General features: G+C 41.5%; 1 protein-coding gene across 1 annotated transcript in view; it reads right to left on the bottom strand.

The window, feature by feature from the left end:
- Positions 1–1,604: 1,604 nt before the first annotated feature.
- Positions 1,605–12,677, bottom strand: part of LOC115141308 (chloride channel protein 2-like) — a 73,775-nt gene continuing 62,702 nt past the window's right edge. The window contains exons 18-23 of the mRNA XM_065000477.1: positions 12,529–12,646; positions 12,170–12,240; positions 10,550–10,588; positions 7,493–7,597; positions 6,700–6,786; positions 1,605–4,156 (exon numbers count right to left, since the gene is read on the bottom strand). Coding sequence (XP_064856549.1) covers positions 3,950–4,156; positions 6,700–6,786; positions 7,493–7,597; positions 10,550–10,588; positions 12,170–12,240; positions 12,529–12,646 — 627 coding nt within the window. The 3' untranslated portion in view covers positions 1,605–3,949. The remainder of the gene's footprint in view (positions 4,157–6,699; positions 6,787–7,492; positions 7,598–10,549; positions 10,589–12,169; positions 12,241–12,528; positions 12,647–12,677) is intronic.

The following is a 12,677-nucleotide window of genomic DNA, read 5'->3' as shown; positions in this document are numbered from 1 at the left end:
AATACTTGTCCAGATTGATAGAGCCAGCAATATCCTGGTAAACTATGTAACTACATTGTTCTTACATTAAACTTGATTTGGTATAGCATTTGAGCCAGGTCATAACATAGAAATAAACGAATTGAAAATGACCGGGTGTGCCTTGACAGGGTGTGACAGGGTGTGCTTTGTTACAATTGTTGTTACCAGGTCCTAGCCTATTTATCAACCCTGGTTTTACATGTGGATTCGATGGTAGTGGCACCTTGTAGTTACATGTAACAAGGTCAGATGTTGGTTAGAGTTATTAAAATGGGAATTCACAGGTGACTTTCAAATGTGTAACTACAAAACATTACTTACATAGTTAAACAAGAAAATGTGTAATAACATCAGTAGTTACACCATCTGGAATAACTTTCAGCAAGAGGATGTGTAATTACACATTCATTGTTCCAATTGTGTATTAAAGGGACATTTCAACTTCATACTCATCATCTACAGAGGAGAGGAAGATGAGTGTTTCCAATGACATCATCAACCAATTAGTAGACAATTAGTAGTGTGGAAGAGAAATGTAATTTGTTATCTTATTTGGCCTGAAGAAGGGACAGGTCATCCTGTTTCTCTTAGATTGCTAAATCTTAAAGAAAGTTATCCCTTTACCTTTTTTGTAGTCTGTTTTAGAACTGTGTTTCACAGAGTTAGAAAATCTTTCATAGGTCCTGCTATCCCAGGATGTGTGGGGGAGTGGTCATGTCCTTGGTATGATTAGTCGTTATTTTTCCTTTACTATCTGTGGTGATGAGCAGAAGGGCATGTGTAACACCCCACCCATACTCGGTCTGTGAGAACAAAGAGCGAGTTGAATTCGTTTTCCCATGCATGTTCAAATAAAGCTTTGGAATATTGAGATTGGACTGCCATATGACTGGACTGCCATATGACTGGACTGCCATATGACTGGACTGCCATATGACTGGACTGCCATATGACTGGACTGCCATATGACTGGACTGCCATATGATTGGACTGCCATATGACTGGACTGCCATATGACTGGACTGCCATATGACTGGACTGCCATATGACTGGACTGCCATATGATTGGACTGCAATATGACTGGACTGCCATATGACTGGACTGCCATATGACTGGACTGCCATATGATTGGACTGCCATATGATTGGACTGCCATATGACTGGACTGCCATATGACTGGACTGCCATATGATTGGACTGCCATATGACTGGACTGCCATATGATTGGACTGCCATATGATTGGACTGCCATATGACTGGACTGCCATATGACTGGACTGCCATATGACTGGACTGCCATATGATTGGACTGCCATATGACTGGACTGCCATATGACTGGACTGCCATATGACTGGACAGCCATATGACTGGACTGCCATATGACTGGACTGCCATATGACTGGACTGCCATATGACTGGACTGCCATATGACTGGACTGCCATATGATTGACTGCCATATGACTGGACTGCCATATGACTGGACTGCCATATGACTGGACTGCCATATGACTGGACTGCCATATGACTGGACTGCCATATGACTGGACTGCCATATGACTGGACTGCCATATGACTGGACTGCCATATGATTGGACTGCCATATGACTGGACTGCCATATGACTGGACTGCCATATGACTGGACTGCCATATGACTGGACTGCCATATGACTGGACTGCCATATGACTGGACTGCCATATGACTGGTTTTTCCGCAGGGAAGAGCAATACACACAAAAAAACTAAAAAGGAGTTGCAGGAAGAGCAACTCCATAGATAGCAATGTAGATCAGTTAGATTTTAAATTAACAATCACGTATTACAGCAATGATGTTAAATCTGTAAACATATAGCAAAGTCTTAAATCCACACATTCCCCCAAAAGCCCCATCCCCTTTCCAGTGGTGGAAAAAGTACCCAGTTGTCATACTTGAGTAAAAGTAAAGATACCTTAATAGAAAATGACTCAAGTAAAAGTGAAAGTCATCCAGTAAAATACTACTTGAGTAAAAGTCTAAAAGTATTTGGTTTTAAATATACTTAAGTATCAAAAGTATAAATCATTTAAAATTCCTTATATTAACCAAACCAGATGGCACCATTTTCTTGTTTTTTGTATTTATTTAAGGAGTCAGAGGCACACTCCAACACTCAGAAATAATTTACAAACAAAGCATGTGTGTTTAGTGAGTCCAGATCAGAGATAAGTGTGTGAATTAGACAATTGTCCTGTCCTGCTAAGCATTCAAAATGTAATGAGCACTTTTGGGTGTCAGGGAAAATGTATAGAGTAAAAAGTATATAATTTTCTTTAGGAATGTAGTGAAGTAAAAGTAAAATATAAATAGTAAAGTACAGATACCCAAAACAACTACTTAAGTAAAAATACTTCAAAGTACTACTTAAGTACTTCACACCACTGCCCCTTTCCCAAAATAAGCCATGATTAAAGCTCATTGGATGATTGAATGATGCCAATCAAACCTAGATCAAAATGAATTCAATGAGAAAAGATACAAAATAAACAGGAATAAAAACATTTAAAAAAAAATTGCCATCATAATAATAATAATAATATTGTCCATTAAAATGATATACACAACAGCATACTTCTCCTCACATGTGTGCATCTCTCTGCATGTCAGTCTGTGAAGATGTTAATGTGTGTGTGTGTGTTTTCTTTTCAGTGGCGGTGAACAAGGCAAGAACTCACCACTGAAATGAAAACGTATTTATGCAATAACACATCCAGGTTGCAGAAATATCAGTCGGTGTGTGTGTGTGTGTGGACATGTTTAACTATACTTGTGGGGACAAGAAGTCCTCACAAGAATTATCAAAAATTTGGGGGGACCAACTGGGGACATTTTGTTGGTCCCCACAAGGTCAAATGCCATTTCTAGGGGGTTTAGGGTTAAGGTCAGAATTAGTGTTAGGGTTAGAATTTGGGTTAGGGTTAGGAGCTAGAGTTAGCTTTAAGGTTAAGGTTAGGGTTTGGAGCTAGGGTTAAGGTTAGGGAAAATAGGATTTAGAATGGGACTGAATCAAACTGGTTCTATGTGGTCTGGGTCTGACCTTACTCTGATCAACGTAGTGTAGTGTTACTGGACAGTGGACATATATAGTGGGGATGTGAAGTTGGCCAACCAGAAAGCTACTCTGGGTTCTATTGGGGGGAGGGACACCCTAAAGCAGCAGCAGATTAGATAACAGAAAACGCTTTCATATTGTCATATTTGAGCCTTTTTCACTCTCTCCCTCTTCCCCCTCTCCTTCTTCCTCTCTTCAAGGTTATAAAGAGCTATTTTTAGAGAGAACTCCATTGTCTTGGAGTGTGCAGACTGGCTCTTATTGAAACTTGTGCGTGTGTGTTTGAGACTGTATTTTCTGAGAAGGTGCTACACATAGGATTTTCTTTTTTACATTTCCTCTCAAAGTCAGACCAATAGCAAAGTCTGCAAAATTTGTATAAAAATGCAATTCCTTTTATAGTCAAAACACGCATATTCTATACATTTTGCTCTGATCACCTTTGTTAAGCAGTGACACCCTCCTCTTCTCTCCCCTCCCTAACACCCAGATCTCTTCTGTTCTGGTTGGGCCAAGCGCAGGGTGAGTCCATCCCTCCTCCATAAGAGCTGAGTAAGTGTAGGGCCCAAAGGGCAACCAGGAGGAGGGGTAAAGGAGAGAGGGATGGAGAGGAAGGTTAGGAGAGGAGTAAGAGGAGAGAACTCTATAGTCCAGAATTAAATATTGATCCAAGCCATGAGTTTGCAGCATCGGTTGTTGTTTTGAGTTGGGGGGGGGGTCAATGCTCCTCCTACTCCTCGCCAACATATCTGTCCCCATCCCTGTGTCACCTGTCCCCATCCCTGTCCACCTGTCCGCATCATCGTCCCCATCCCAGTCAACCTATCCCAGTCCACCTCACTTGGACTTCTCGTCAGCGTCGGAGGCTTGATGCTCCTGGGGGAGGGACATCAACTTTCGGCGGTTCCACAGCTTGTGGAGATCTCTGGCCTTGTTCTCGTTGTTCATAATGGTGCCACTGGCGCCGCTGTCCCGGAAACTGGCCAGAGGGGGGCGCACATTCACCCCCTTCACTGCCACAGAGCCCTCGATGGCCTTCTGCAGCTACAGAGATAATGACAAAGAAATAGTGGGTCAACAAAGGTGAAGAGACTTTCCCAATACAAACCCAACCCCTAGCCTGAACACTTTGACACGTAGGGACTAAAGTCAATTTGGGATTGAGTATAAATTAGGCTCGGTATCAGAGAGGATAGCTCAATCTGTACAGTGACCAATAATGTATGTAAACCCTGGATTGCTGATGCTATGTATTGGCCAATGAAAGACTGACGCCACCGGCCAGCCATATTGGCACTCCCCAGAAGGAGCAATCCTCCATTAGAATGAATGTAATTTTACAGTATTTCAATGAAATGATTCAAGGACAAAATTACATCTATTTAAGTATTCTTTGTTGTAGTGGGGACTAGGGTTGCAAAACTACTGGTCATTTACCAAAGTTACTGGAATCTGGTAATTAACAGAAAATCTATGGGAATCCATCGTAACTTTGGTAATTTATACATGAAAAACATTAATAAAATTATTAAATTACGAGCCTAGTTGGTTTAGCCACAGAAAAAGCAAGCAACCTTCCCGCTAGCCATGATTGGCTGAGATAATGAGTTGGCTGGACATGCCGAGAGATGCGTTTGGATTGGTCTGCCTATTTGAGCTGGTCAGTATCTGTAGGTAATCCTGTCTAACGCTGTTTAAAAAATATATGTATTGCTGAGTAGAGCTGCATAAGTGTTGCTCTCCACTTTCTGGAGGACCGAGTTTTGAAATCAGTGGAATTAGTGTATGATAGCTAAGGAGATGGAGAAAACATCTGTCTCCGGATTACATCTTCAAACTAAGGGCAACCATGGCATCCATGACAGGGAGAAGCGTCCATCCATGATGTACACTACCAGTCAAAAGTTTTAGAACACCTACTCATTCAAGGGTTTTTCTTTATTTTTACTATTTTCTACATTGTAGAATAATAGTGAAGACATCAAAACTAGGAAATAACACATATGGAATCATCTAGTAACCCCAAAAAGTTTTAAACAAATCAAATAATATTTTATATTTGAAATTCTTCAAATATCCACCCTTTGCCTTGATGACAGCTTTGCGCACTCTTGGCATTCTCTCAACCTGCTTAACCTTGAATGCTTTTCCAACAGTCTTGAAGGAGTTCCCACATATGCTGAATTCTGGTAGTTTACTGGTAGTTTCCAGTAATATACCCTCCCTTTGCAACCCTAGTGGGAACAGTACTTCAAAAAAATAAATGTTTTTATATATTTTTTTAAAATTTGTATGTTTAGCTTACATAATATAATGTAAAAATATTCATTAAGGTGTCTGTAATAGAATGAACATGGCAAAACATTTTTTATTTATTAATAAAGGCATTTCTATAGCTTCCAAAATATATTTTTTACAACCGTGGGGGAGTGCCAATATGGAGGCGCGGTGGCTTCAAAACGGCACCCCTTGTCAGTCATCTAGTGCATATATAAACCATTGACAGTCTTAGGCAAGTGTAGACCAAAGTGGAATGGTGATGTTTAACCATGGCAATATTACAGGGCGGTTGCTATGGTGTTTCTAGGTGATAATATAGGGAGTGTGGCTATGCTACCATGGTAATAAATTAAAGATGATGAACAATGTTTTTTTTTAACTCAACATATATTGGCCCCAACAATAGCCCTAATAAGTTGTCGTCATATACTGTACTCCACCCCTCTCCTTCCCCAACAATGACAGACGTCTGGGAAACAACGGTTTCTAGGCATGTTTCTCACTTACACACACACACATACACATCCTCCCCAGTTATTAGAAAGCATAAGGAGAGCTGAATGCAGCAGTGCTGTGTGACAGAGACGAGGAGAGGTGAGGCGAGTGGAAGCAAAGAAGAGAGGAGGTGAGGCGAGTAGAAGCAAAGAAGAGAGGAGAGGTGAGGCGAGTAGAAGCAAAGAAGAGAGGAGAGGTGAGGCGAGTAGAAGCAAAGAAGAGAGGAGAGGTGAGGCGAGTAGAAGCAAAGAAGAGAGGAGAGATGAGGCGAGTAGAAGCAAAGAAGAGAGGAGAGGTGAGGCGAGTGGAAGCAAAGAAGAGAGGAGAGGTGAGGCGAGTAGAAGCAAAGAAGAGGAGACTAGAGGGCGAGAAGAGGAGAGGCTGTTTAACACCAAACAAAAGGCCTGAATGTCAGCCAGTGGAACAACACTGTGCTTAGCAACAATCCCCTGTTTTACAGCCAACTGATAAAGACAGAGTGCCTCCACCTGCTTTGTTTGTGAAGAGAGCGAGAGAGAGAGAGAAATATAGAAAGAACAAGAGACAGAAAGAGGAGAGACTGCAAGGAACATTAACCAGACATTTGTCTCGCTGTCTGTCACATAACAAGGCACGGAAGGAGGGAAGGTCATTGATACTGATGGTATGTGTGTGATGGTGGTGACAGTTATGCTGATGATTGTGACAGTGAGAAAGATGATGATGATGGAGAGGTCTATGACAATGGTGGCTGTTGTGATGTTGTAATCGATGATGATGATGGGACAGTGCCATGTTGATGTGCTCAACCCCAGGTGATCTGTGTCACTCACCTCTTTGAGGGACACCACTCCAATGAGTCGTCCAATGCTGGTGACGTAGGCATGGTTCAATCCCAGCAGAGAAAAGATGGTGTGGGTCTGGGGACAAGAGAACAATACACTTAGAACCAACATCTAGAACACTTAGAATCATAGATTCCCTTTTGACATTCATATGGAGGCCCTTCTGAATCACAAAACAGTAAACATCTGAAAGCAGCTATTAAACTACTGCACTTAGTGCATTAGAACAGTCAGATCAGTGGTCACTGGAGAGCTGAATGGTGTACAAGCTCCTTCCTCATTCAACTAATGAAGTAAATCAGCAAGTCATCAAAAGTAATCACCTTGATTAGCCTAATCGGGTGTTTGAGCACCACTGAGCTAGATTGTTGTGAAAGGTACAACATCCCTACTGATACTGTAAGCTGCTAGAACCTCAAGTGAACCACACAGACAGCAGCTTGAGCCTAAACCCAAATCACAGGAAATAGAATAACCTTGTTGTTATTTCAATATTTAATGCAATGGGAGTTAACCATTACAATGTTCCAGGAAACAAACACATAAAACAGCATGGAATACACATTACCCAGACTGATAGATGCAAGAGAACAAACACCAGTTTCCATAAATCACACACAAATGTGAGTTTGTGCGCTTGTACTGCAGTGGCTATAATAGCAATAACACTGGACTATCCATCTACAAAGTGCATTTTACAAAATAATCCTGGATTTATTTAGTGAAAAGGGGGTACTGAGCAGTATAACGGAGACAGACACAGAAATAAAGACAGACAGACCTTATGTAGTGAGGTGCTCTCCACCAGTTGGATGGGGGCGGGGTCGATCATGCAGTTGTCAAAGTTCACCTGCTCGTCAAGCTGGTTCTCCTCCCACTCTGCAATCTGCAAACCCGGGGAGGATAAAGAGGAAAGTGGAGAGAAACATCATGGAAGTACTCAAACACAGACATTGGGCTGGCACAATTACCGTATAACCATGTAAACTACAGTTATGGATGAAGACCGTCATTGACAGAAAGTAAATGTCATAACTGTAATAAATAAATTGATAAAATTAATATTTTTTTCCTAACAAACAGCTGACAGAATGACTACAATTCAGCGGCAGCACATATAGAAATAGGTGAATAGAACAGGCTTGGAACCTGTAACCCTGGCAAGTTGACAGGTAGTCATGGGTGCACTCACAATGGCTACCTGGTATTGTGATGCAATAATTTGCTTTGTAATATATGCAGAATGTTAATTCAAATGATGTTAACTGATGTGGCTCATGCACAGGAAAGTATTTTTTTGTAATGTTAGTGGAGTTGAATTACATTTACATTTGAGTCATTTAGCGACTTACGATAGTGAGCGCATACATTTTCAGACTTTTTTCATACTGAATCAACAAAGCACAGCACATATTTTAGCAAATATTTTCCTTTCTGCTTTGCTCTGTTGGAATCGGCTAAACATTGATCATTGAGCTAGTAAATTAATGATAGGAAATGAAAGAGACTATGTTAGAAGTTAATGGTTCTCTGAAGAAAGACAGAAGGCTTTGGAACGTGTTTGATGGAAGAGAAGAGAGCGATGTGTTGATATAGAGAAGACAGATGGATATCTGTGGATCAGGAGGTGAGGGGTGAGGTCAGTTCCCCTTAAGGGAGTAATCAGGGTTGCTATCTGGTTACCTTCTTTCCTGTGGAGCCATAAACTGTAAGGAAGAGGAGTGTCTTAAGTAGAATGTATGTAAACTCTGATGTCTGAAATGTTTGGCCGTCTGATTTCAGCTGTACAGAACCTTTGGGAATGATTCAACTTGGTTAAAGCTTCTCTAGTGTCCGTGAGTTATTTACTCTGAAAAATAAGAACCAAACAGCTCTGATGGGTCCACCCATTATGCTGTCATTGACTTGAATGGGTGGGACACCTGTTCTCTTCATTCTATTCATTTTTAAAAATGCTATTCGAACGGTTATTATGGTGACAGCGGTCATTTGGCTGGCCAGTTTTCCTCATCCAAAATCCCATGATCGTCACAGCCCTACTAGACGTATAGAATATTTAAATGGTCTTTACATCCATGGTGAGAAAGAACGGCAATGGCTTTTATCTTCAATTCCTTAAAAGGACTCACGAGGAAGTTGCCACCACTATTTAAACGTAATTTCCTGTCCCAGAGAGGAAATCCATGTTTAGGTTCCTCCTCCAAAGAATGACGAAGCCTACTTGTACATATTCACAAATTGGATGTGGGAATTTCCACATGGAGTTGATAAACGTCAACAAATAGGGCATTGACACCTGTCTGTGTAGCTGGCTAACATACTAGTTAACCTTATCTAGCTAATTAATGTTATATGTTGCTTTTTTATAACTACACAATATTCAAAAGATTAGCCAGCTGGCTCTATAGCTAGTTCTGGAACTGGATTTGTCATAAGCATTGATTTAGGGAAAACTTCACCACAGATGGAAACCACAGTCATCTTTGAGTTCGCCATCTATTGTTATCGCCAAACGTTTGGCATCGTCCATAAATTGCGGCCGCGAATCCGCCATAAAGATAGTTAGAAAGAATAAGCTCCAGTAATATGGATAACCATTGAAAGATAGCTGATATGTGTTTTCTACATTGTAATGGACACGGTGCAACCCTTGGTAAGTAGACTGCTGGCAGGCTGCGGTACAGCAAAGCCTAATCAACCCGTGCTCATGGCTCACAGGGGAAGTGAAATGATCATGGACTCCGCAGATGACAGATGACATACATTTTATTTTGCGGGTGCCTTTTCATTACCTGGATAAACACTTGTGGTTTCTAGCTAACTTTACACCAATCAAAGCAGTGGAGCGTCTAGTGGAGCAAAACTTTAGTGGTCAAAACCATTCATCTGGGGGCGACGGGGGAAGCGGGTTTGTAAAATGCTATCTCATACCATTAATAAAACGGCTCAGGCGGCCAAGTGGACACAAGGCTGTTTCTCATCTCAGTCACAAAGACGAATAACTGCAGATGTTTCTGATTAATAAACTATGTCATGCTGGTGGGTGGCAACATTCAAATTAAATAATTTCTTCATCATATCATAGGAAAAGATACTACATTCACAACGATTTGCACGAAATGGGCTTTCCAGATTTGTCTCTTCAAGCCCAAATATATCATACTTTGACTAAAACCATGATTTATTGACTTCAATCGTTGTGCAACATGGGTAAACATCGTATTTCAGTTGAAACTTTTTTTGTGGGGCATTCATTAATATTTAAGAAGACAGAATCATTCCTTTTGGAATAGACATTAAACTCCAGTGATTGTTACCTATATGGGCTTCTGCATATCCAAACGCTAATAGTTGAGCAAATATGAGAGTGATATGCATAATAAGCATGGTAGCAGTTGAAACGGAAACGTGAGATTAAAGAAATTATAGATTATGGAATGCAGTGAAAAAAATCTCAGAATATTTCAATTGAGGTACCACCAATAATTCCTGCATTAATCTAAAATCCAATCATTCCTAATACCAACCAAATCACTTTGCAAACCCCATCGCTAATTTAAATCCCTACCCAAACATCAACCCTAACCTCAATCCAAACACCACTTCCTTTAAGCCTAGGTGGTTTCCTCTTTCATGTGGCTACACAGTGTCTGGCTGTGGTCCCTGGTGCAGAGATAATAGATGCCCATAGAGATTCCAGCTTTGATAAGGCTATTCATACACAGTGATTAATTATTCCCCTGATAACCAGTAAATACACTGTAGCATAGACAGACAGCACTGACACATCCTGAGAGAAAAGGGAGAAAGAGGGAGAGAAAGTGTTGTAGGGTCTCACCTCTCTGATGGTCATGTCATCATCCACATCAAAGTCATCCTGAGAGAAGAGGTACAGGAAACAGATCAACACACTTACACTTCAAACACACACCAAGCGATAAATGGTTCAAGGTTTTATTTCTATAATCTAGCTATATGATGAATGGATGCTTTTATGATATGGATGTGTCATACATGTAGTCAATGGATATGAAATCAAATCAATGTTTAATGACATAAAACCTTGAACTATTTCATTTCCAGATTGCTGTTCTCTTGACTATTTATGAATAACACAATTACCATTTTATATTTTGTCAGGGGCGTACATACAAAGTGTTATGTTGTATATGTTGTAATCATCATTCTTAATTCAGAATTGGGCAGTTGTTTCATTGATGGACATGAATGGCTGTTTGAACGTAGCAGCGTTGGTAATTAGACAGTGTATCGTGGTTTATGGTGTCATTTTCCAGATACTTCAAATAATTCCTCTCATGCATTATGGGTTCCTTGGTGGTTGTAAGTGTAATTGCTTTGTCATTGGACAGGAGGATAAGAACTGCCCGTCTTACCAACAGGATGTTCTTCTGATTTCTGTTGTCCTCCATAGATAGGCATGCATGGAACCCCCCCCCCCCCCCCCCACCCTTCCCTCCATCTTCAGTATGACATATGTTTTTATGCCAAGTGGTATGAATGACTATAGAAGATGAAAAGGGGAGGAGTTTGGTTCTGTGGAGGGGCGGGCCCCACCCACAAACCAGGAGAAGGTCACTGATTCGACGCCTCTAATGACATGGCTGATGATAGACAGCGTAGCAGCATGCTTTGGTTGAACTGCGACGTCCCTTAAGTTGCCCGCAGCTTAAACACACCACCTTGACCATGGAAAGACCACGTTTGGACCACATAGACACAGTTTGTAGTCTTTTGGGGTTTAGGGTGTCATTGCTAGAGAGGCGGTTGAGTTCTCCACGACCACTACTGACTTCTTGACCAATCAGTTTGCATTCTGACGATGAGGTCAGAGTTAAAACTACCTAACAGCCAATCAGAAGAGGAGGACTATGTGTCAGAGGGCAGTAAGAGTTCACAGACAGGGAGGAAGGCATTCAACACATTTGTCTCGATGGCACAGATCGGCAAGGCTCAGCTCGGCACAGATCAAAGTCCACAGGCATGGATTAGCCCTGCAGCAGATGGCGTATGGTTGATTGGATGGCTGACCAGTTGCTGGGCAGTTTCCTTGGGCATTCCCAGCGTTCTTACCACAACGGATATCCTGATGCGCTTGGGTGGCCTCCTAAACTCAGGAGACGCCGAGCTCGATGCAGTTCCCTTTATGTTGATGTTGACATTGTTGTTCTTCCAGCGGCCAAAGACAAGAACAACGTTAATACAATATCTCTGCCACGCTGGGCAAATGCACCCCCAACTCTGAAGCTCCCCCAACTCTGAAAAAAATAGAGTCATGCCTAACCTAAGTGGAGATGTGGAGGCTTGAGTTGGAGGCGTAACTCAGAGAGATTGAACAGGAAGTGATTATGTATCGGAGAGTGATTGACCGTGAACTTCTAGAAGAGGGAGAGTTTGTAAAGGAGGTAGGAGTGTGTGTGTTTTCTGACAGGTGTCTCACCTCCAGGCCTTCTATATCAGGTCTGACACGGAATAGGTTCCTTAAGGTGCTGCCTGAGTGGTCCTGTGGACCTGAGAAAGGGAGAGAGAGAGACTATTGAAGAAGCTCTACGTAATTCAAAAAGTACTTAGTTGTTTAATAATTCGCAAAAGTCTAAGCAGTTGAGGGGGGTTCTAAAGTGACTTATGGAATTGTTTTAAGATGGTCATACTATTGATCAATTAGCTATTTGATTTAGAATTTTAGGACCCTTTCAGAATAAAAAATAAATTAAGTAAAATTATTTGAGAGACATGGAAGGAGAGATAGAGACCATTGATGTTGGTAATACAAGTTCCTCTGTGTGTGTTTGCTCTTACTTGTGGGCATGGGTATCTCAGTAGGGCAGTCCACCACAGAGGGTCTCTTCAGGGCCGGCTTCAGTGGCTTCATGGAGGGGGTAGGGGTGGAACTGAGGGAAGTCTCCTCTGTGGAGATCTACACACACACACACACGTTACTATTCATG

The sequence above is a fragment of the Oncorhynchus nerka genome, linkage group LG14 (genome assembly GCF_034236695.1).
Source record: "Oncorhynchus nerka isolate Pitt River linkage group LG14, Oner_Uvic_2.0, whole genome shotgun sequence".
Taxonomy (NCBI): Eukaryota; Metazoa; Chordata; class Actinopteri; order Salmoniformes; family Salmonidae; genus Oncorhynchus; species Oncorhynchus nerka.
Note: the sequence above shows the minus strand (reverse complement) of the source record. Positions and strands in the feature narration are given on the sequence as shown.